This window comes from Eucyclogobius newberryi, unplaced genomic scaffold (assembly GCF_026437365.1).
Source record: "Eucyclogobius newberryi isolate DKJ021-1_F unplaced genomic scaffold, fEucNew1.0.hap1 SCAF_15, whole genome shotgun sequence".
Taxonomy (NCBI): Eukaryota; Metazoa; Chordata; class Actinopteri; order Gobiiformes; family Gobiidae; genus Eucyclogobius; species Eucyclogobius newberryi.
In genome coordinates, this window is record NW_027315779.1 from 6,736,520 (window position 1) to 6,761,201 (window position 24,682).

At 41.2% G+C, this 24,682-nt stretch overlaps 1 protein-coding gene across 11 annotated transcripts in view; it reads left to right on the forward strand.

Annotated features, from left to right (window-relative positions):
- The first annotated feature begins 3,662 nt into the window (after window positions 1-3,662).
- The window catches only part of fryb (furry homolog b (Drosophila)), a 63,342-nt gene continuing 42,322 nt past the window's right edge, over window positions 3,663-24,682 (forward strand). For 5 of the 11 annotated variants that reach the window (XM_072445854.1, XM_072445857.1, XM_072445856.1 and 2 more), the window contains exons 1-8: window positions 3,676-3,948; window positions 19,564-19,754; window positions 20,483-20,536; window positions 20,674-20,813; window positions 21,551-21,641; window positions 21,999-22,078; window positions 22,168-22,248; window positions 24,333-24,501. In XM_072445854.1, the coding sequence (XP_072301955.1) occupies window positions 3,699-3,948; window positions 19,564-19,754; window positions 20,483-20,536; window positions 20,674-20,813; window positions 21,551-21,641; window positions 21,999-22,078; window positions 22,168-22,248; window positions 24,333-24,501 (1,056 nt within the window). In that variant the 5' untranslated portion in view covers window positions 3,676-3,698. Of the gene's footprint in view, window positions 3,949-10,312; window positions 10,473-16,969; window positions 17,079-19,563; window positions 19,755-20,482; window positions 20,537-20,673; window positions 20,814-21,550; window positions 21,642-21,998; window positions 22,079-22,167; window positions 22,249-24,332; window positions 24,502-24,682 lie in introns of those variants that run through there. The other 6 variants (XM_072445864.1, XM_072445859.1, XM_072445862.1 and 3 more) reach the window with 5 other exon arrangements.

Genomic DNA, 24,682 nt, shown 5'->3' on the forward strand with positions numbered 1-24,682 from the left:
AAATAGTTAGATATAGTGAAAAGATACTTCAAAATAGTGAAAGATAGTTAAAGATACTTAAAGATAGTGAACGACAGTGAAAGATACTTAAAAGATACTTAAAGATAGTTGACGTATAGTTAAACATAGTTAGATATAGTTAAAAGACACCTCTGTACTATAAGTTTGACTGGAGTTCTGTTCGCCTTTCCTCCAGTGTCTCTGTTTATGTGTGATAAGGCTGCACTAATACAATCAAAGTGAAATGGAATAGACCGCAAAGACTTCGCTGACATAATTTCCTTTGCATAGAATAAATGATCCTGTCTTATCATGATTCAAACCTGTTGTTACAGGCATAATGCATATGATTCCTGTATTAATGTTGCAGCTCAGGTTTCTCTTTAGTTTAAAATGTGAACTAATCAAAAGATGAATCGGAAATTAAACCATAATAAAAATGCTTGTCAAACTCGTTAAACCATATGGTGTGACTGGTTCCTTGTAAAGTGCGTTGAGGACTTAGGAATTGCCATTCAAATGTGGCCTTTTACCATTTTACATTAGATTCTCGTATGGATCACTCTCAGTTACAACACAAAGCTTAAACTGTGCACAAACGGTGAGCAAGAACTGTACTTAATTGAATTTAATGAAAGTAAACAACAGGAAATGTTTGTGTTCCGAGGAAGTAAAAACACAAGGAGAAACTTAAATGTGGTTAAGTGCGTTTGGGCGTGTTTTGAACCACGGGACTCAAGTCAAGACAACTCCCCTTATCTGACACATAACAATAACACCATAGTAATTAGCCCTGTGCGTGGGATGAAGAGTGCACACCAGACATTTCACGATTAGACAGACAGAACCGTAACGTTTTATTTCATGGCGTTACAAACGTAATCCTGACGAAGGCTCGGCGCAGTGGCAGTTGTACGAAGACGTTGACCCGACTGCTTCAAGTGACTAATCGGGCCAAAACAAACACGCGGGAGGAAACTCGTGGAGCCCGTTTTCAGAGTTGCATTTGTTAACCTCCACTGGCCCTCGGAAAGCCGGGCTGTGATTGGCCGCGTGGAGGCGTCAGTCAATGGAAGGGACAAACAGCGTGTTGTTTTGGGTTTGAATGAGCGTGTGTGTGTGCGCTTGGCGTTTGTTGTCCCAGGGGGATGGCACGCCTCATAACTGCCTCCACCCTGTGCCACGTTAACCCTGCTGCTGCCAACGCAAATGAAGAGCTATTACGTGCGGTTAAAACGGTTCAAATGAGAGCTTTGTGCAATAACACTCACTTCATCTGCGTTATGGCACGTAAAGCCGATGAATTGGTTGGTGCCAGTGCAAAAACATCACATTGGACTGGACAATATCACTTAAAGACATCTACTTTTATGCTGCTTTTGCTTGTAAATAAGACATATGAAATATTCTAGTGGTGTTTGTTTGAGAAAATTATATATTATTGATTATGATTGATCTGCTTTAGTCTAGAACAACTTTTAAAGTTTTCTTACTCATCCACGACTAGTACTGTGTTGTCCAGTCTGTATCAGTCTGTATTTCACTAAACTCATTCCTGGTTGTCTGAAAACATGTTCTTTGCACTCAAAACTATTCAGTATTTCTATATCCGACTCAAGTGAGTTTTGTCCCTCGTTTGTCCAGGAGCAGTCATAGAAAAATGTCAAAGATAGACATCTGGACAACGGATTTTTGAACTAGAGAAATTGGGACATTTAGAAACGTCTCTATTTAAAAAAAGCACTTTCCTGATGACTACCTTTGAAATGTTTCTACTATCCAACCCAAACCACTTTCAAGACCACAGGAGTTCTTGCAAAAACTGATTTTTATACAGAAAAGTACAAGTAAAGTCCTTAAACTGCATGTAAAAAGGCAGAACAAACTCCCAATTCACCCCAAAATGTCAAGCTAACTCACTCCACCTCGTCCCCTTTCGGCTCTTGTCTATAAAAACCTTTCATAATTCCAATAAAATGATTCACTTTATCATGTGTAGGCGACGAAAACAGCATGGATCGATTCATCTGCCATAATCGACTGAAGGCCGACAGCTCACAGTTGTTTACGACGGTGTTGTCCCCATTGGCCCCGACGGTGCTTGTTATCTGCACCGAGCCCTCTCCTCCAGCTCAGCCTCAGAGGAGCTGTCGTCATGACGATGCAGCTCACCTGGAGGAGGCTTTCTCCCGAGAGCGACTCCGACACCAACACGTCAACACTGACACAAACTACACTGCAGTTGCAATATAATAAAAAATGCAATTAGATTTATTGCAAAAACAAATAAATCTGTCAGACGCATCAAAACTAATCCCATATATTTGTCAAGATTATTTAATGTTAAAAAGAAACATTAAGATTTTGTGATTATTCAGGATTAGTGACAGATGATTTTAAAATGAAACGTTGAATCTATTACGCTCTATTTATTCTCTCTTTTCATTTATGCTTTAGTGGAATTTGGTAAACTTTAAAATAAATACAATTAAACCTTGAAACTTTGCTGTGGAGGTCCCGAGTCAGTTTTTTGGGGGTCCCGGCCCCTGTAATAGATCACCATTTCCGTGACCAGCTGCGTGAAAGTTAAACAGACATTTAGAAAAGATCAATTATTTTTGCTTCTAAAATGGTCATGTTTATTATTATTTTCTGCTCTTGCGATTATGTTGTGACCTGAATAATCACAATTATCGCTGAACCGGTTAATCTCGACTTCCCCTTACTGTGTCAAATGCAAATGCAGTAATACAAGTCAACTGATCCTTCTTTTTTTATTGCTTTTGCTTGTGGCTCATGTGTTACTTATCATGAATATCTGCCAATCAAGACCAGCAGCTTTCTCCCGCTCATTCAAAACGTGTTCGTATCGGGCCTGGTTTTAAAAGCTGCGCTTGTTTGTGTTTGTCTTGGTTTGCCTTCTTCAAAAAGGGGTGTGTCCGCCTGGGGTAATCCAACACCATTAACACGCCGAGGTTACTGTAACTGGCTAAACAGCCTCGACCAGTGGCTGCGAACTGCTCCCTCACACCCACATGCGTTTGGAGAACTGACTGGAGAGGTTTGAAGGAAGGCGCTGACGGGACGCTAGAGTGCACAGAGTCTTCGGGGGGATGATTTAAGAGGTGGAGAAAGTACCCTGGAGTGGCAAAAAGAAGAGAAAGAAGAAGAAGTGGGGAGGGTGAACGCTTGTAGAAGGAACCACCCAAAAGTTCCCAAACCACCCAATCAAGCCCCAGCTCTGCAACAGGATCCTCCCCAAGCACCACCTGAGAGCTCCCAGGCACAGCTGCGCCTCAGAGTCACCGCAGCGGGACAAAAGACAGGTGGGAGACAGCAGCAGCGGCGGCGCACGGGATACCCCTGCTCCGGGCTGAGACTTTTTCTTCTCACGAGCAGGAAAATAAACAGAAAAATTGCTATTTTTAAGCGCAAAATTGGCTGGTTTTGAAGATAAGTCTGTGGAGAATTGTGAACCCCGAAGCAATGCAATGAGTTCATTTTCTTTATAACTGGATACTTGTGAATGGGAAGGCGTTCCTCTCAACAAGATCCTCTGTTCAACTGGAATAACAACTTTGAATCTTTTGGAGTATTTGTAGATGTTTTAGAGTTTCTTGCGATCCCCGATGAAGAATGATCCACAGTCTGAGTTGTAGGAGCGGGTGACGCTCCTGTTGACCTGTCCAATTGGAGGCATGTCTTGGGAAGATGGACGCAACAGCGGGAGCTTTGAGGCCGAGAGCGCCGCCTCGGACCAGAACCAGGACCAGAACCAAAGCCCGGGACTAGGGCTGGAGCAGGATTGTCAGAAGAACCAGAAAGAGGACGAGGATGTCCTTAAGCGCATCGCCTCCATGTCGTCCCTGGACTCGTTTGACCTCAGCGACTTCACCGGGAGGTTTAAAAAGTTCAAGCCTTATCGAAAGAGGTTCCCGATCATTGGAGGTAGGACCGTTTTGGGCACCTTGTACTTACTATGTACTTTATAACACACAGCAATACATACATTTGAGCTCGTGGGGTTTTCCCGATGACGCTAAACAGACAAAGATTGTGTTATGCTGTTGTGGCTGTTGCAATATTGAATAAACAAGGGTCATTTTCAACAAACTGGATGACTAACACTGAAAAGCTTTAAGGAAACAGACAGCTCAAGGCAGTACTAATGAGAAAATAAACAATGACTGTTTGTTTGGTCTCAGCAAACATTATTAGGAAACCACTTTATTAGATCCCGCTTTAAAGACTGAGCGATTAATAACAAGATTATTTGATTATAGAGTTGATGTTTTATTCAACTCTTGAACTAATGTCATGATTATTAGGGGAATTGATATTCGTGATTATTCAATATTCGATTTAATTGTCAGAATACTGAAATCATGACAATTTTACAAATAATGTTGTGCATTGTGAATACCGGAATCATTCAATTGTGGGGGGTTTTCTCACAATAATCGTAATATTTTATACTTTTGCATTCTATCGTCAACATAAATAGCATTTTTTTCATTAAAAAGTGAATAATAAATCATGTTATTTCTTTGTGATAGTGAGGTTGTTTTTCCTGTATGATCAGTGATCTCAGTGTAAACTGTGAAACTGAAAGTACAAATATAGCACGTATACATAGTACTGTGCATTGCATGTGACTCAACACACATAATGTGGTGAACTTTTCTGCAGTTGTCACTGATTCCTGGTGGCTCTAAGCCTCCAGGGATTTGAAGGTGGTCTTGTATTTCCTGGTACCTGTTTGGGTTGGGGCATGTTCACAGTGGAGGGGTCCGGCTCAATGACAAGTCTCTTTGTTGTGGCTTTTCAGATGCTGTGAAAAGTGAGACGTGCTGCGTCTTTAGAAAAAAAACTGCACTAATCATGCACCACGCAATGAGAAAGAGAATGTCTTTGTGGAGCTCAGGTCATAAGCTCCAAAACCACTTGATCTCAGTTCACATTCATGATCTGGGAGATAGTTTCATGTCCTTACACTTTCAGTGCAGGGGGAGGGGCCACAGACCCCATGTTTTCACCTCATTTACATTATAAAAGACATAAGTGATGTCTGAATGCTCTCAAAACAAACAGTGGCATGTTCAGGTTGTTTTACTGAATACATTACTGTGAACTTTTGACTCAAAGAGATTATTGTTTATTTTTCTCGTAAAGCTGCAAAGAGTTTTACACCGTCGAGACCATTGTAGATGTTTACTGAAGATCATGAAATCAAATGTCAGCGGTCAAGCAAAATGTTCTATATGTCCTAACTCTAATGTCCTATAACAATCCACCATAAGTGAACTTGGCGCAAAGGTTATTTTTTCATCATCTTTGTGAGACTGTTCTTGGTCGACTCTAAACATGCAGTGATTAGTCGACTAAAAGGGGAAGTGACAAAACGATGAAGTATCTGGATGATCAGATCTGACTCACAGGAGTTACACATTTACACACGTTTGTACAGGAGACTTACAGTAAACAAATCTCACTCCAAACACTCTCCTTTTCTGTGGTCCAAACACATCTTTGTGAAATAATTTGTCAACTAATAAAAGTATGCTTTCATTCATAATTAATTGTCACTATTCCTGAAGTCCCTGAATGATCAACACATCAAAATAAAAAAGCACTTTACGCGTAGTTTTCTTTCTTTTTTTGGAGCATGAATTGAACTGAAATTACTGCCTAGGATTCTGGTGATTATTCTTTTTAATTTTTCTTTAGTTACTTAGTATATTGTGAATACTCATGATTATTGACTAAATGAATGAGCTTGATCCACACTTGTGACTAATGAAATAATTGACCACTATTTTCATCATTTACTGTTATTGTCCAAACTATGAAGTCAAACGCAGAAAAAACAAACTGACAGTACAAGAAGAAGTCATTTTTTTAATTTAAAGCTGCTTAAAAAGTCACTGAATTGGCACTAAAAACAACTCATTCCAGTTCAGTTCACCCTGCACCTGCATTTGGTTGTGATTTAGTCATCTTTACATTCACTCGTTCTGTTCCGCTCTGAGCTCGCGTTCACGATTGCGAGTTCGAGCCTGGTCTGACTGCCCGTCTTGCCCTCTCAGTGCAGTTTACAGAAGTGTTTAGTGGACTTAAAACACAAAGGCGCATTGTAGTTTACTGCTTTACAGACAAGACAGTGGGCGTGCGGTTACTCTGTGGCAAAAAGGGGGAAACCTGGAGTGAGTGTTACAAGCACATCTGCTCAAACATGTCCACAAAAGGTTCACGTCGCAGACCAAACTATGCATTAAAAGTGCAGCTAAATACTATAAAATCCTGTGTGCGCTGCAAAAATCCAGACTTTGGAAGGCAGAGGAGGCATTCCTGGCACAAGGCGGTTGGTGTCTGTTTGGTGAAGGTAGCTGTGCGGAGTGGACAGGCAGAGGAGTGTGAAGAGTAAACCTTGTGTGTGCGCGCGTGTGTGTGTGTGTGTGTGTGCGTGCGTGCGTGTGTGTGTGTCTGTGTGTGTGTGTGTGGTGTGTGTGTGTGTGTGTGTGTGTGTGTGTGTGCGCTGAGCTGAGACACCCACACACGATATGTTTACAACTGTTCAGGCATGGCATCTTGTACTGGAACATTTAGACGCATTGATATTGGCTCTTTGCAACGATCCGCTAATGATATGTACAACTTTATCAACAGATATTGGAAAGTGACGCTTCTGAAATGGAACAAATACTCAAAATAGTATTTCAGATGTTACACAGTGTCCCGTATAGAAGAGCAACCTGGCCAAACGGAACAATATAATGAGAAATAACCCCAAGAATCGATACATGTTTAAGACACTAACACTACTTTGTCAAACCTCATTATGTGGTGCATAAGTAAAACTGTGTCAAACGTTTTATGCATCACAAGCCTGATACATTAAGATTTGGGATTGTAGTGGAGACTTAAAATATGAGTGCTAAAAACAATTTGGGCTTCATGTCGTTGCACTGAAATGGAGCAAAGGATTATGGTCTATGTAGTTCCCTCTGTGTAAGATAATGCATTCAAGCAAAGGAGATTATGATTTGTTATTATTGTGAGACTTTTGACAATATTAAAGGTCTCACTAACGATTGTTTTAGTAGTCGACTAGTCTGCGATAATTTTTTGGTTGATTAGTGAACTAGTTAAGGGATTATTTCTTTTGCAAGACTTTAAATGTATTTTAATCAAATAACGGTTGAAATACGGCGGCTGAAGCCTTCTAGACAGAGAATATGTACAAATGTAGTGTATTATTGACTTAATAACGCCACTGTCTTTGTCATAAAAGGTCTTTTGTATGTGTTTTAGAGTCTGTAAAGTCCAAATATCAATTACGGTTAACCAAATACCATAATAGACGACTAATCACAACTAATTATAACTACCTTAAACAATGCGGTATCACAATACTTCAGTTATTGTCGCATCTCTATTAAATACAACACAATACGTTTAAAATGTACTAGACAAAAGACAGTGATGAGGATGGCCTGTGCCACTGCCTCCGTTGGCTCAGCAGAAACATGGTAAACTGTGTGTCTGTGCGCACATGTCCGAGAGCTGCTGGTGGAGGAGGCACATTCCTGCAGCTGGCATGCCCGGGCCCCTGCGCACTATGTCTGGAATCCCCTCAGCTCCATTAAGACAAGCAAGTGACGTCATGGGGTCAAGTTACAGGTCAGATCTGTGGAGAGACGACGCCGCTCACAAAGACAATGCATGTTTTCCCAGGTATTTTTGAGCAATGAAAAGACCCGGAATAAGCAAATCAAAGTTTAACATCTCCATGGAGACCGGCACCCTATCCCGCCTTAAAATGTTGAAATGTAGATAGTGCACCTTTAAACCTGATAATCATCTGTTAGTATTGTGCTGCAACGATGAATCAGACTTTGTAGGGCAGAGCAAGCATTTATATGATTCAGAATTGTATTTATTTAATCAATTGTGCTGTTGTTTTTTTAGTTGACATCACTTTTCGTAATTCATTGGAGTAATAATTGTAATCACATTTGTATTTTGAATAATTGCACAGCCCCATTAGCAAGCACAGACATGCGATACATAATAGAAATACAAGCTAGGCATATAAACACTGTAATGTTTCTCCCATACGTCCTTTTCCTGTTTACAGCCTGTTGCCAAATAAGGTCAACAAACATCTATCCTCGACATTTCACATGGACCTGCGTAAAAGAAGAGACGGTGCTCGGCTTTTAAACTAAAGTTCGGAAAAGGCCTACGCAGGTCCGGAAGTGTTCTCCAAATGGACTAGATAAATGGGCTTGATAAACGCACGCCTAAGTGGATGCAGTAGGATTCAGAGACAGGAATAGGCGGGTAATACTTCCTTGTTTTATGTCTGGTCCCTGGAGATGGGGCAGTAATTGTCTGTTAATCTGAACCAGGCCACAGTGTGCTGCTGGGTAACTCCCGTGAGCGCTGGCATTTTGTCTAATACTTTTTTATCTTATGCAATTGCCGCTCCGCGCTCCTGTTTTCCTCCACTGTCATTGTTGGCGCGCACACCCACTTCCGCAGTCTGCCCTGGGAATTATATACTGACCCTAATTATGCTCCCACTGCACTTACTTAACCAGATTCACTGTGGCCATACGTCTGGGTTCGAGCTAAACATAGATTCAATGTAAATAGTTGGACCCAAAATGTGTCATTATTTGCAAAATGACATTTCAATCTTATGAACACTTGATTTAAAGACTATAATAGTTAGCCTCTTCACCTTTCTTGTCATGGATAAAGAAATAACACAGCCATTAACCTTCCCAGTCTAGAGGGTCTTATCTAGCTCCATGAAGACAAGCAGATGATGACAACGTATTGGTCAGATCTGGGGAGAGGCGAAATAATTTGAATAAATGCACGTAGCAGTGGGCGACATTGACATCTCAATATTTATTTGGGAGTATCACGATAACAATAATGAACGGAAATGTGTTAAAACAGGTCTTTAAACGTATTAGTTGAGGTTTAATCATTAGACAAATGTGAAATGTCTGAAATTTGTCACAAAAGTGCAGACACATCACCTTATATTATTATTTGTAACATTTTAATTGGCTCGTTTTGTAGCATTTTTACTTCACATATACTGGTAATAATTATTTTTCACATGCATATCGTCAAAACAATCCATAATCTCCTCTAAATGAAAGATAGATATATTAGACCACTCGTATTGCACGTTTAACTCTTTTGCTGGACTTTTTCACTGGGCAATGTGTACTATCTGAGAGTCCCTTACATTTTAAATCATCATAAAGAATCATGCATAACTTTATACACTTTAATCGTTTGAATGAAGGTCGACAAATCTAGAAAATCATATTAAAATGATTGTTAATGTTAAATGTATCCAAGTCTTTTCTCTTTTCATTTGTCTCCAAACGTTAGATATTTAGTAGCAGAAATATTTACATTTCTTTCCATAAAGTCTTAATAGTCCGTGTCATCCGAACGCTCGCTCCTGACCTGTGGGTCCGGCCTGCCAGACTTTGCACTTTTAAGTCGGGGTCGTGATTATTTTTCCGTTCGACAACGTCCCAGAAATAGACTCGGAAAATCCAGTAAGAGCCGCAGCTGCTGTTATGAAATGATGAAAATACACTAAAAGCATAATGCGCTGGAGAATTCGACTGGAGTCCGCTTTTCCCCCGCGCTCAGGACAGACCGGATGTACAGTGTCAGCAAACATGAGCCAGGAGCCTTTCATTTCAGTCTGGAGCGGGGCCTTTGTGCTCATTCATAAAGTCCCATCGAGGGCCATTTTTTGGTGCATTTTGTGCTTGTGCAGCTGCGATTAGCCCCAGACCCTCGCTGCATAGATGACCCGTCTGCTATTGCTGCGCTGGGCTCTCATTGGCCGAGCGGAATCACACGCTCATTTAAAAGCACAAAACCCTTCACTCACGGATTGCAACGCATTAGAATCGTTTCTGTGCATAACTCGCTCCTGATCGTCTTGTTGTCGTCCACCTTCCTATGCCGCGCTGCTCTGTTTTCCTCCCTCCTCCCGCTCCCTTTCTCCCTCTCTCCTCACTTCTCTCCTCTCTTTCCTTTAAGCTGATTGGCTGTGTGCGCCTGCCAACATCTGTGTATCACTGTCCTGAGAGAGCAAAACACAGAGGGGATGGGTGCTAGCCTCGTGTTAGCCGCACAGAGCCGCACAGAACAGGAACTGACAGTTTATCTTTCCTCGTTGGGCTCGCGCGCGCACACACGCACGCACACACACGCACACACACGGGCTCAGCTCCGCCTTCAGCGTTAGCATTAGCAGCCTCCCCGCGTCCCTCGTCCCGGTCCGCAGCGCCTCATCTCGCCGCCCGGTCCTCCCTGCGCTGTCTGTCACCGTGGCGACACAGCCTCCGCAGCCATGGCGACCAGCCAGCAGGATTCGGGCTTCTTTGACATCAGCATCAAGTCCCTGCTCAAGTCTTTGGGAGGCAGTGAGTACGAGATGTGACGAGTGCAGCTTGTGCTCATCAGCTGTTTGCTTTTGGTTTGCTCTGTCTGGACTTTTAGTGTACAGTCGCTTTGGGGATTTATTCTGTCCTGCTGTGTTGATTGCACTTTTTTGTTTACTGTATTCATCCGGGGACAACGTTCTTCTCAAGTTAGATGTTCATTGTTTTTTGTGCTCACATATTTATGATCCTGCTAATAATAATCATAAACATCATAATAATAATAGTCAGTGTGGTCTTTGTTGTTTTTGGTCAGTTCTGCGTTTGTTCTCCGTTGCTCTTAATGATTTGTAACACTGCATCGAGCGTCTTTACAATGTGGTTATTCTACGTTTAAAAGCACACAACGGATTGAAACGCAAACACCAGCATCATCTGCGGTGTCAATATTTGGGAAGATTACGTAACGGACGACGAGGGGTCATGAGATGCGCTCGGGTTAGCTCAGGGTAAACCCGACAGCTCAGCACTTTTTCTGTACTAATTATATACGCTGGGAACCACTCACCACTTTGCGTCATGTGCTCTCTTCATCCGAACGCATTATTTTTCTCGGTGAATTATTACGTCGCGCTTAACCAGTTTATGTGTTGTTGACAGAAAGCCTGAAATCACTCATCGATAGTTGTGATCGATGCTTAGCAGACAGGATGTGAAGTGTTCTCCTTCAGAGCTCGGAGGCTCGGAGCAGCATCACTGGACATACTGTACTTTGGACCAGCAGCGACTGTTGGCTCCCGCACACTGCCAGGAGCCACACACTGCCTGTTCACTGCCTTTAAAATGTAATGGCCATCTCCACAATCTGGTTATTATCTGATTACCGCCTCTTTAAGATTATTTACATGACGTGCAAACAGCAAAATCCAATGTGAATAATCAGCGGGATCATAAGTAGAGAGAAATCAGACGTTCTTGCTCTTTAAATATCAGATTTTGAGCGCGTATGTATTATTATAGAAGCTTTTAATTGGTTTTGTGTTTTGCTTCCAGAGATATGGAGAACAAACTGGGCTGCACTGTTTTGATGTAACAGTTCTTGACACACAGAGGAAGTGCATCGTTATATGATTAAAAATACTACGCTTCTTCTTTCTGTTTGGTAAATAGCTTCTTGATTTTTATGTTCATTGGCATATTGCTGTCAACATGAGCCTAGCTATTAGCAATAACTTTTAATTGGTTGTAATGGCAGGAGAGTAAGGAAACGCCGGACCTGCTCGGTAACGTGCATTGTTCGGTGAAGGTTACCGAGCGCCGGGGTCGACACAGCGCATTGTTTTGATTGTGCGCCGTGAGCCTTTTTTTTTTTTTTTTTTTTTTCACGCTGATGCAGAGAACGGCGACGGTGATAAAAAAAAAAACAACAGAAAAGGCACATGCGAGAGAGCGAGGCTTTTTCATTCAGGTTCAGTCGGAGCTCAGAGCCGCTGACGTGTGATGCGGAGCTCCCAAGGTCATGGCGGTAATGGACGGCTTATGAGCCAGCAGCCAGGCCCCGCGCAGCTCCAAACTGCAGCATATTCATAATCACAAGACGAGAATAAACCCTCGTTTGATTAGATTAATACACTGCAGTCATTATTTTTCTTAGAAATTATGGACTTGATTTCATGGAATTGATAGAAGACGTGCAATTGCCTGATATTTATTTGCCGTCTCTAAAGCATTTTCAATTCACGTGCACTGATTGATTGACCTCGCAGACGGTTAAGACGTCGTTCTATTTAGCAGTGAATGTCTCTCCCTGTTCGTTGCCCTGAGGGAATTTGTTCCTTCCTGATTTGAAGGTTTTTGTGAGGACGTAAAGCCATTAAAATGTTATAATATTTTGATTTTGATTGCTGATGATGGAGGACTGTTGTCTTTGTTTGAAACTGATGAATAGGCTTTAAATACAAACAGCATACGAATGACAATAAACACAATCAACAGGGGGGAAGAATGGAGACAGACATTCAGTAACTGTGTGTGCGGCGACCAAATCCACCAAAACATGTAAATATGTTGAGTCATCAACACAAACTGGACTGATTGATGAAATGATTTGTTTTGCAGTTTCCCAATGAAGAGTAAGGCCAACATAACAGTCAAATCAGGGCTGTCACATTTTCAAAGAGCAACAAGCGACGAAGCCTTTGGGAATGAACAAAAGAAGTAAATAAACTAAGAAATGAATTAAACGTGTGTTGTCAGCCAACAAGTGTTAATGAGATGTGCGTATTTTAATAGCATATTTTACAATAGCAATGGCTGTTAACAGACTGTGCTTCAGTCATTACTGGGTCTGTTATTGTGTAATACACCTGAAAAAAGGCTTTAAATCCCCTCTTTTATGACGTGAAAGCAGTGGCACAGTCACTCTAATGAAGCGGACCACTCTGACTATCTAATCTAATTGCAATTAAATTGAGAATGCAGTTTTATTTGTCGCCATTATCAGATTGTAAAGGGTGAATATATTTAGTTTAGACCTTAGACCTCTTCAAATCCTGTGTTTCCTGTGAAATCTATTTTCTTTTTTTCTTCCCATAACCATGCACCTCACAATAATAAGATTTAACTTATATTTAGTTAGACATATCCCAGTCTCTAATCTGATATTAACACCTATATATTTAGTCTGTATACAAGCTCACAGTTCTCACTTACTGACCCGCGTGCGTGATGTAAAATGCAACGCCACAGAAATGCCTGAGCGGTGCCAAGGTGGATAAATCAGGCTCAGAAGCAGTGAGTCAGCAGCGGCGGCGGCCTGGTCCGACGTGAGCAGGTCGAGCTCTGTTAGCGCTTGTTGATGGCATTTATTCATCGTGTTTTTGTGTTAACTTCGCTACAACAGGCCCTTTTTTTACACGCCGCTCCTCTATCTACGCAGACCCATTCTTCTTCTTGGGCTTGTAAAATATGCAGTTTATGATTGTAGACGTCTGCCCTTTAATTTGAACAAGAAGGCGTTTTGGATCTTTAGGTGTGGGCTGGCATCTTATGGCGGTGAGGCGGTGATTCATGCCATCAGAATGTCTGTGTGCAAGACAATGTGACGTCACGCAACCAAACCGAACCTATGTCTGCATGGAAACTTCTATACGGGGCACATCTTATCACCAGTCCTCATCACAGGTGCTCGTGCCATAGATGTGACTCTGCTATGCATTAAAAACGTGACATAACATGTATCTATATTCGGCAGATATTGTGCAAGAATGTGCCTGTAAACGCTGTGGTGTAGTTTCACATGTTGCATAAAACATGAATGGACAATAAAGTTAATCAGTAAAATTCAGGAAGGTCACTTTATACCATCATTATTTTTGAAAGAGTGTTATTGTTTTTAGCTCCCTGATACTTTCCCAAGCTTTTATGACAACTCAGTTTTCTAATTTTGGATTCCATGAAGCAATTGCGATATTATACATTTTTCAACGTTTTAAGCTTGTATTTAAACAGTGACTCTGTTTTAAAAAAAAGTGATTTTTTTTTGTTCCGTTACTAACATTACCAACATTTCAGAAAACCATGTGACGGAAATGCTCATTGTCTGGATTCTTTCTTTGTTTTGGATCTGCTCATCGAGGTCTCCTGTGGTGCACGTCATAATAACGCATTACATTCTGTTAAAACCATTAAAAAAACATACAAATACACAATTTAGAATGCATAAAAGACTATAAAATATTAAAAAACATCCTCAGATAATTGTAATGCTTCAATAAAACTTGATTTAAAACATCAGTATTTGCAGAGTTCTCCACGTCTTCATGCCTCTAAACACAACAGTTATAGATATTTGTCCGCTCTATGCCTTGATGATAATTACTAAGATAAGATAGACATTTCTGCATCGTTAAGTTACTGACTTTCTGACACTACACATTAAGAAGTATTGATATCAAACTGTCTTCTTCGGGTTTGTCCTAATAATAATAAAAATGATATTGTGGATCATAACTGCCGATCATTTCCCTGAACCAGACATTGTCCCTGCAGAGTCTCATGTTTTGTCATCCTAATATCTCAAAGGCAAAAATAATCTGGTTAAAGTTTATGTAATTGATATCGAGGTGGCTCCTATCGACCGGCGATGTCGTCGTTTTTTGCTGATTCATCAGTGAAAACGCTGAGTTATGGAGCTCGTGCCCTGGTCAGTGCTCCGTAATGAACGTTTGGGAGGATCGATTTACACGACTGGTCAACGTTCATCTTTAGTGATGCACAGAAATACATTCCCCGCCGTTACAGCACTGTTCAAATGTCACAACAGCTGAAGCAGATCGTCTATGTTTAGTCAGCGATATTTAGACATTACCTTCTCCTTTTGTCATGCTGGGTCTGTGGGGGCGAACATAAGATCCTGTAATGTGCTAACAATGCCACTGATAACACTGCTCAGTTATGGCTCTTGGCTGCGTAATGATATTCTATTTGAATGCTGTGCTTTTCCATAAATATGTGAAGGCACTAAATAGTCAAGAGAAATAGACAGCTCTATCTAACTAAGGCTAAAACTGAAATAATGGAGACACGTGATAGTAGACTTTTGACAAAAGAAAACACAACTTAAACAAGCCCTAAAATATCAACTATGTTCCCTAAATATATGATAATACTCAATAACGATAGTCAGACAATACTATGTGTTATGACATTAGTCCTGGTTTTGTAATAATAATAATAATAATAACTTTTATTTATATAGCGCTTTTCAGTGACCCAAAGACGCTGAACATAATAAAAAAAGGGGGGGTATTTACAGACAGGGGGGGACAACACGTACAATACACATTAATATACAGATAAAGTGAACAAGACAGAAGAAGTAGAGAGAAAAAGATGGGGATGTAACAGGGGGTAGAAGAGTAGGCAATGGGGTAGAGGAGGCTAGGGGTAGGGGAGGTCATAGGCTTGGGTGAAGAGGTATGTTTTTAGGCGGGATTTGAATGTTGTGAGTGAGGGAGAGTGGCGGACAGGTTGGGGGAGGGAGTTCCAGAGTCGGGGTGCTGTTCGGGAGAATGCTCTGTCGCCAAAACTTTTGAGTCGGGATGTTGGTGCAGTCAGGGTGAGAGAGGAGGAGGATCGGAGAGCTCGGGAGGGGCGGTGGGGGATGAGGAGGTCAGACAGGTAGGTTTGTCCTGTTTTAGTCCTGTTTTAGTCCTTGATGAAGACCTGGTTTAGTCTTGATTTAGTCCTGGTTTTGTCCTGTTTTAGTCCTGGATGAAGACCTGGTTTTGTCTTGATTTAGTCCTGTTTTGTATCTGGTTTTGTCCTGTTTTAGTCCTGGATGAAGACCTGGTGTAGTCTTGATTTGGTCCTAGTTTTGTACCTGGTTTGGTCCTGTTTTGTACCTGGTTTGGTCCTCTTTTGTACCTGGCTTGGTCCTGTTTTGTACCTGGCTTGGTCCTGTTTTAGTCCTTGATGAAGACCTGCTTTAGTCTTGATTTGGTCTTAGTTTTGTACCTGGTTTGGTCCTGTTTTAGTCCTTGATGAAGACCTGATTTAGTCCTGTTTTATACCTTGTTTAGTCCTATTTTAGTCCTTGATGAAGACCTGTTTTAGTCTTTATTTAGTCCTGATGTTGTCCCTGGTTTAGTCTTGCTTGTCAATTCAACAGAAATGTATTAAAAAATGCCTTTAAATGTATTATATGGGGTTTAAGTAGCCGACAAATGTGAATGGACTGTAAAATGACTCATAAAAGTGAAGAAATACACTTTTGAAAGATGTTTTCACATAAATAAAGGGCGGCTGTGCAGGTTTACAGTGACCTCTTACATGACTGGACACTACAGTCCAGTGTGCAGCTGAGGCCTCGTTTCTACCTGCCTCCCCCAAACAAAGCCACCTCTATGCAGCGGCTCGTGCTATTTGCATATGTGTACACTTCGGGGTCAGGAGTAGGAGTGGTGGTGGGTATGTAAGAGACTGACCGACAGCGCTCTATAAATAGTCTGCCCCCCCCTCGCCCCGCGCTGCTCTCTCGGGGCAGTGTTGAAATTCCAGCCCCAACTCCTCTGGTCAGATCTCCACAAGCAGCAAGGAGACTTCACTTTAATGACTACTGACAGCCAAACGCAAAAAAAAGAAGACGCACTTTTCTCGCCTGCAACTTCCCACTGTTCCGCGTCCACAACTTTCAAGGTCACGCTTGTAAGGGGAACTTTGGACTACAACCTGATAGTTCTGGTCTCATGTATCTCTTCAGCATGGGGCCCTCTGCACTTCGCGATCAACCTTCTCTGGAGCGCTACTTTGGAATAAGCCGCTTGATTTCGTAAAGGACGTTTGACTGCGGCTGCCCTCGTGCACACAACATGACCCCTTGGCTAATTTGGATTCAAAGTTGGATGTAGCTATCGCGCTACGATGGGAGTACACACTTTTAGCTTTGGTTAAGCACTTATTTTGGGATTCGCCCGCTCGACTTATCATGACGGATGTCGACGGAGATTTCAGTTTGACGCTCTCTCGATAATCCGACCAGATCCGTCCCGATATCATTTGCGTGGCTCGGCCCGTCTCGCACCGACACCATGGAGGTCCCGACGAAATGGAGCAGAGCCAGCGTCATCAGCTTCATCAAAGGCCTCGGTAAGCGTAGAGGAGTTGCCATTGTTCACGTGCGCTCGTGCTTGCATCACGCCGCCGCGATTCGGTTACACACAAACGGGCCTCGAGAGATGCCGGGCAATTAGTCCTGTTACCTCTCACCTCGTCAGGGAAACGAGCGGAGAGGGGTCACGTGGTCAACGGAGGTCAAACGGCCCCGACTGAGCGCCTGATTGAGCTGTCCGCATGGAGTTTAGTAGAGCTGTGATTGACAGTTACTATTATGAATGATGTGTTGTTACAAGTTGGACTGAATTAACCGATTGGTCAAAAGTAAATTGTGATAAATGTCAACTAATTTCGTTATCAAGCAGTCGTTATTTGGACAATACATGAACTCTAAAACATGTCAGTTGCTGAGAGAAGAGGTTTGTGTCAGAACAAAGCAAGAGTTAAATCAAAATGACACAGCAAAAATGGGTTTTGATTTAAAAAAAAACGTCTTTGTCTAAAAAGAAATCTCACATTTCGCCATTAAAACAACAAGAATTAATCTTGAGTCAACAAAAGAATAAACGCTAAATTACTTATTAGTTGCAGCCCTAGTTAAAATAATTATTTGTCAAGTTGTATGGTTGCATTTTCGTGAACTAATGTATTATTTATTCACTTAAATCTTCCTTTAATTTAAAATTTAAGAGCTTAAATCACGAGTTCACTGTCTTGCACGGGGAACTTACCGAACCAAGGCTAAAACAGGCATCTTTTGTAAAAGTATAAGCCGCTATCAACTACTGCAACTGTTTCTGATGGTACTTCAACCACTAATGTTACTACACTTTGCTTATAACTACCACTACTACAACTATGAGTATTACTACAACTTCTTCTGGTGGACAAGGGCCACACATACATTTCAGAACAAACCGTACTCTCTGTGTAAAATTGCCATATCTCAAGTCTCTATTACCTCCTGTCACCGCGTTCGTATCATCAACTTGGCGTAATGTATACGTCTTATAGCTCTTATGTCAGTATTCCGAGATGACTGACAGGAACAGCCCCTCCTCCGCCGTATCTGTGTCAGTTTGTTTGTGGTGCGTCTCACTAATGTAACCTTTTCAGAGCGCGCCGTATCGCTGCAGACGCCATTACGTCTTATGAGAGCCATCAGCGCGCTCTATCGAAATTATGTCATCCCCGGGGAGAAGCGATACGGCGCTCTTGACCAGCGGGTGTTTGTGAATCTGGAGAGTGTATTCAGTCAAATGTGGCACCCTCTTTATACGTAACTAAATTTAGTCATGGCTCCAGACACTTGGCCTCAGTCCAGAGTTTATTTACTATACCACAAATGCATCGGTTATTTACAGATAGAAAAACACGTCCTAATTATACGCACTGTTTTAGTTGTGTCAGTTTTGGAGATGGTTTACTGTTGAGGGGATTTGTCGGTCGTCTACGTTCGTTTGTCTTTGTCCTTTTCTACTGGTTAGAAAAGGACGACATTTAAACGTTAATTTAAACAGGATTTGAATGTTGGAGTTTAGTAGAGCTTTGATTGACAGTGAAGTAAAAGTATTGTTACGAGCAGAGGTGGGCAGTGCTCCTTTAAAGTTCTTTGAGTACTTGAGTCACTTTTTCAAATTGTACTTCTTGAGGTAATGTTTTGACATGAAACTTGTACTTAATATTTGTATTAAAGTAACTGTTTCTACTGTGAGTAAGTCAAACATTTCTTCAGACAGGATTTTCTTTTTCAGATGTTTGTGCCGGATTTTGTGATTTATTTAATGAGTTGTCCTTCGAATTACATAAATTTTAAAATTATTATTGTTATTTACAGACAGTTACTCTTAATCTTAGTGTTACTTGAGTTATAGTTTCTCTATCTAATCCAAACAGTTTGGTGTCTTAAGAATGCGTTTTTTTTTTAATTTACCATGAATATGTATCTTAAATCAAAAACTCATTCACTTGCTCTCTTATCATTCTCAAACAGAATGTCGTGCAGTCAATTGATTATCACATGTATCACAAAATCTTAATGCTATTGTATCATGAGCCAGATATTTCACTATCTTAAATATGCAATGTCTCTTGCAATCATACACTAGTTGGACCAATTATATGAGTTTTGTTCTAAATTACTCATGACAATCCTTATTGCTTCACGTTTACAGTTAGATTTAAAACATATCGCAATTGTTGTTTTGGAGATATTTAAATTGTGACATTTCTGGTCCATTCATGTTTTTTGAGATACTTTAACCTCAACCCAAGATTTTCCATTTACAGACACGTTTTAGCACATTCCTGGTGGTTAAAATATTGTGTGAATATTGATAAATTCATCTTTGTCTACATCGCCCACCTCTGTTTAAAGAACGACTTATTTTGTGGAACCATAACGGGTCAGAATATCTTTTATGATGTTTATAATGATAACATAATGTGGACTATTATTACAGTGCATAAGTTAAGCTGAAATCATGAAACATGTGTTCTTCTCCGTCTCCGCCCACAGCCTCTCCAGTGGGTCTGAAGCCCCCCGTCGCTCCAGTCAGCGGAACAGTGGAGAGAAAGGGTCCTGTCGTCATGGCGCCGGTAAATGTGGACCCGGAGAGTAAACCGGGCGAGTTCGTCCTCAAGAGTCTGTTTGCAAACTTCACCCTGTTGTCCGAGCGCAAGATCAGGATCATAATGGCCGAACCGCTGGTGAGTTCTTGTGCTGTTCTTACTTTTTCTCTTTCTCCCCGATTCACGGTTCTGTTTTTCATTTTTCCCTTTGACTATTTAACACACGTCGCATTATGTGGCACCTGTTGTTTACTCTGCCATAACTTGATCCTTTTTAACATCGATTTGTTCACTTGTTTACGTACTTATTTGAAGGGAATGACATTGTACATAATCAAGGACACAAGCTGTTTGAAGGGAAGCGGACTTCTGCATGTTTTTTAATCAACCATTGTGGGGTTTTCATAGGTGATACTTATAGTTATAGTTTATTTGTCTGATATGTAGCACCAATTTTGATCATTTCCCCCAAATTATTAGCTCTAAATTGACTACAAACTCATCTACAGCCCTGTTTAGCCACAAACTCACAAGAGAGCGGTGCCCTTTGTGCACTTAAATGTTAAAATAAAGCTTAATGTGTATTCTTTAGGCAGCAGGTCGGCCAAAACAAATGATGGACTTCTGTTTGAAACTGAAGTGTCATAGACGATATACTACAACTGCAAATATCTCTATCCCTATATTTTATGTTGCGTCAATCCCTGAATTATGACTCAACTTTACCATCAAGGATTGTATGAAATAATGTTGGAGAATCAGTTACTTTTCGGGGATAAAAGCGGGTCCCACAGTCAGAGCGATTATAAACCTCTCCATCTCGTAACGCCGAGTTCTTTGTCACATTCTGTGTCGTTATCTTTCAGGAGAAGCCACTGAACAAGTCTCTTCAGAGGGGAGAGGACCCTCAGTTTGATCAGGTCTGCACTTGACACACTGATACCAGACTTAGAGCAGGATCGGTGTCGCGTGCGGCTCCAGAGGTTAATCCCGGTCTGTGTGTGTCGGTGTGTGTCTGTGTGTGTTTTGTGTGTGTGTGTGTGTGTGTTTTGTGCAGTTGATGAACAGCATGAGCTCTTTGGCCGAGTACTGCCTGCCCTCCATCCTCAGGACACTGTTCGACTGGTACAAGAGGCAGAACGGGCTGGAGGACGAGTCGCACGAATACAGACCGCGGGCCAACACCAAGTCCAAAAAGTAAGAGTCGTTAGAGGAAAAAAGGGTCGCGGTTTCATTTGACTGACAAGGCCAAGTCTCTTACACTGTGTGGTTGGTCCCAGCTGTTTACATTCAGCAGCGTTTTGGGTGCTGTTTGTGGTTGAGTGGTTAAAGCAGCAGCACATATCCCCGGCTCAGACCATTTGCCTAATCTCTTCCCTGCTCTTCTCCCCCATTTCACTCTCTACTGTACTGTCTAATAAAGCCTACGAGCAAAGAATGTTGGTAATAAAGAGACTAGATACATACACTTTGACGTGAAGCTTGCATTTGTACTGTGCAAGTTTTCTTTTCTTTTTTTGGTTTGGTTTTGGATGAGAAAAGGGGTCAAAGCAGGTCATGAGCAAGCACCGAATAAAGCAAACAGAGGGAGAAGCGCATGATTAATTGCTGGAGAGAAGACTCAAATTTGGGCCCATGATGGTCTAAAATACACCGGATTGATGTAATATTTGTTCTGTTCTGTATGTGTTTATTTATCTGTTTCTGAGGGAGGACTGCCAGCCCTCCTGCTTGATTGTGGGTTAAAAAAAAACTGCTTAAATTGTCTCTATCGGAGAATCTTAGACTTAAATAATGCAATAAAACTACTTGTATGTCCATATATTCGTTGACACATCTGAATGTCTCCAATGTAAATATCCCAAATATCCACTTATAAAACGCTAAAAGTATATTTTAAAGTCACCGTCCTGATTCTTTGTCGTCTGTTGCAGTGATGAGCAACAAAAGGACTATTTACTGGAGCGGAGGGATCTGGCCATTGACTTCATCTTCTCTCTTGTTCTAATAGAAGTTTTAAAACAGGTGAGTGACAATGTGAACATCCAGACTAACTTGTATTTGTAAGTCAGGTCTAGTATAATCTGCTGAACCATTGAGTTGCTGTATTTTTGTTATTCATCCAAACAGTCATCTTGATTTCGCATTCCTGTAGCGATCACAGTATCGTCTCTGTAGCTGTGACTTGGACTATGAAGAGAGCTTTTTTAATATGCTAATGTATTGGTATGGCCTAAATATGAAGTGTGATTATAATTTTATGACTCGTGTGTTTGCGCGTAGCTCTCAATGCGGCAAAGCTCCCGCCGTGTCTGCTCTATTGTCTTCACATCTTGTCATTTGATTTAAAAAATAACCAATAACCTTGTGCTTTCATTCAAGATCCCCCTTCACCCACTGTTAGACGGACTCATTCAGGAAGTAATCAACCTGGCCTTCAAGCACTTCAAGTATAAAGAAGGGTAATTTCCACTAACAAAAGTATATATATATATATATAGTTGTTTCTTTCAATTACAGTTTACACAGCTTATTTTTCTGCTCATTGTAGGTATTTGGGGCCCAACACTGGCAACATGCACATTGTGGCAGATCTCTATGCTGAAGTGGTTGGAGTTGTAGCCCAATCCAGGTAAAAGAACCAACATCTACGCAGCAACATGGCCTTTCAGTGTGTCTGTGTTTGCTCCTGAAAACAAACTTATTATGTTGTGTTTGTATCGACAATGTCACGATCAGGCGTAATATTCAGTTTTTACCTCTATTTTAGAGAGGCAGTGTTTTCCCACAAATTTAACAGGCGATTCCCAAGATGTTGCTGTGTCCTTGGGCAAGACACTTAAGCCACATTGCCTTTTAAGCTTGTGGCTGTTTTGCTTCTGTCCGTCTTCGCCGTGGCAGCTGTGACTACGGAAATAGCATCTTTCAACGTCTGAAAAAATGACATTTATTAGTCTTAAATGTTCCCCTATTTTCTAATCTTAACGAGGTAACAAATATAAGCAAAGAGAAGCCACTTTATTCTTAATTTATGTTACATTCAGGGATTGGGTCGTTAATATATTAGATTGTAAGCTTGCTTCTGTTGCTGATAACCAATATTTGCCCATACCGATAATTCCATTTTTGGATAATAAACTCCATAGCAAGGCCCGCAAATCTATTCTAAGGTGATGTAAAGTTCACCAATTAACTTTTAACTTATGAAGAAATAATAACAAATGAAACAGAATGTGTTTTTCTGGGATATAAAATAATTAGTTGTATGATTTGTGTAAACATCGGGTCATGTTTAGCCTAATTATTACTTTTTTAAACGAATAAAGTTTTTTCAATATTGCTAAAAATTGAAATTAAAAATAGTTTGATACCGTCCGATACTGATACTGGACCCGGTTTATCGGCTATCCCCAGTTAAAGTGTGCTATTTCACTTTTGCTGATCGTACCATAACTATTTGCTGGTGTGTTAGCTTTCATTCGGACCACACTAGAGGTTTCCTGCGACACTTGACCCTATTTCCTGTTGCTTGTCGCGCAGTTGTCGAAACCCGGGCGACACTTGCAGCTGGGAAAACGTGAATATGCAGTAGCTACCTGTCCTCCCTTTGACCCCGTTCAAACTGCCCTTACACATGGCGTGCATGTGTCTTCAGGGCAGAGCGAGAAGAGCCGGCCGGGGCTGAGTGCATGTGTTAGAAATGTAACACATGTAGAGATGGACCTCCAACTCGGGTCGTGTAATGTGAGAAAACCATGGTCCAGTTTTCAAACCAGTTATTGGAAACATGTGACTCCACAGAGCAGAAACGTGTTGTGGTTGTCAACGTTGTGTCTTTGAATGGCACTTTTTAAGCTCAATTTAAGAGACTTGGTGAGAGATTTGATCCAATTTTGTAATTTTAGCTAAAAAACACAAGCCACTGAGATCTGGAGGTCATTTGCCTAATTGTAATACTCATTTATTCTCATTAATATGCTTTATACTGTTTATATGCAACTGTTAGTCAATATTAATCAGCAAAATTGAAGTTATTTTGGTGTGTGATTGAGACCTAAACTAGGATACAAAGATTTAAACATCCCAAATGACAAAACTGTGAGAAACATTACAAATAGTTTAATGTACTGTTGTCATTACACCATATTTTAAAATGCCTTGTTGAAATATGCCTCTTCAATTTGAAATGCTAGGTACAAAACAATCTGCAGTTAAACTACATTTGGTTCCCATCCTTACCCAAATAGGTATATTACATGTAAACATGATATTGTAATTATGGAGCCCAGATGCAGTAGTTTAAAAAAGCGTTTTAAAGCTCTTGCCGCTCTTCTTCACGCACACAGCCTTCCCCCAGTGTTTATTTGCCTCGCATTGGAACACTCAGCACCAGCCGTGATCTCCCGATGACTCCTCCACTCACTTATCAGCGGTGCCAGCCCATGTGAAGCACGCCGAGCCCTCACAGACACCAGTGCGCTCAGAACCAGCCGGCACACACACATTCCCAGTACATCACCCCTCCACATGCCTTTCTAAATATAGAGCGGGCGGCCGAGTCGTGCCGGTCAAGTCTGTCCACACGGAGGCTATCTGCTCCAGACACAAACGCCCAAAACTTCAACATTACTCACTGTTTTTTCCTGTATTAATGACGACGACTCTGCTGTGAGAACAGTTCTGCATGTCATAATGTGTAATGGTTTGTTTTGGCAGGTTCCCAGGAGTGAGGAAGAAGTTTATTTCCGAGCTTAAAGAACTAAAGCAAAAGGAGCAGAGTTCGTACGTGATACAATCCACCATCAGCCTGATCATGGGGCTCAAGTTTTTCCGAATTAAAATGTACCCGGTGGAGGACTTCGAGGCATCCTTTCAGTTCATGCAGGTAGCGTTACGTTCTTTTAGGGAACTTGTATTTGAAAATGATCAAATGTAATGTGCAGGAAGATCGTTAGAAAAAACTATGACGAGGCAAAGTTCATCTCAACTTGTTTTCGAAGAACAGCGTCCGAGAACATATTTGGAGCTGGACTATTGGCAAATGTAGAACTTATTTCCAGGTCCCC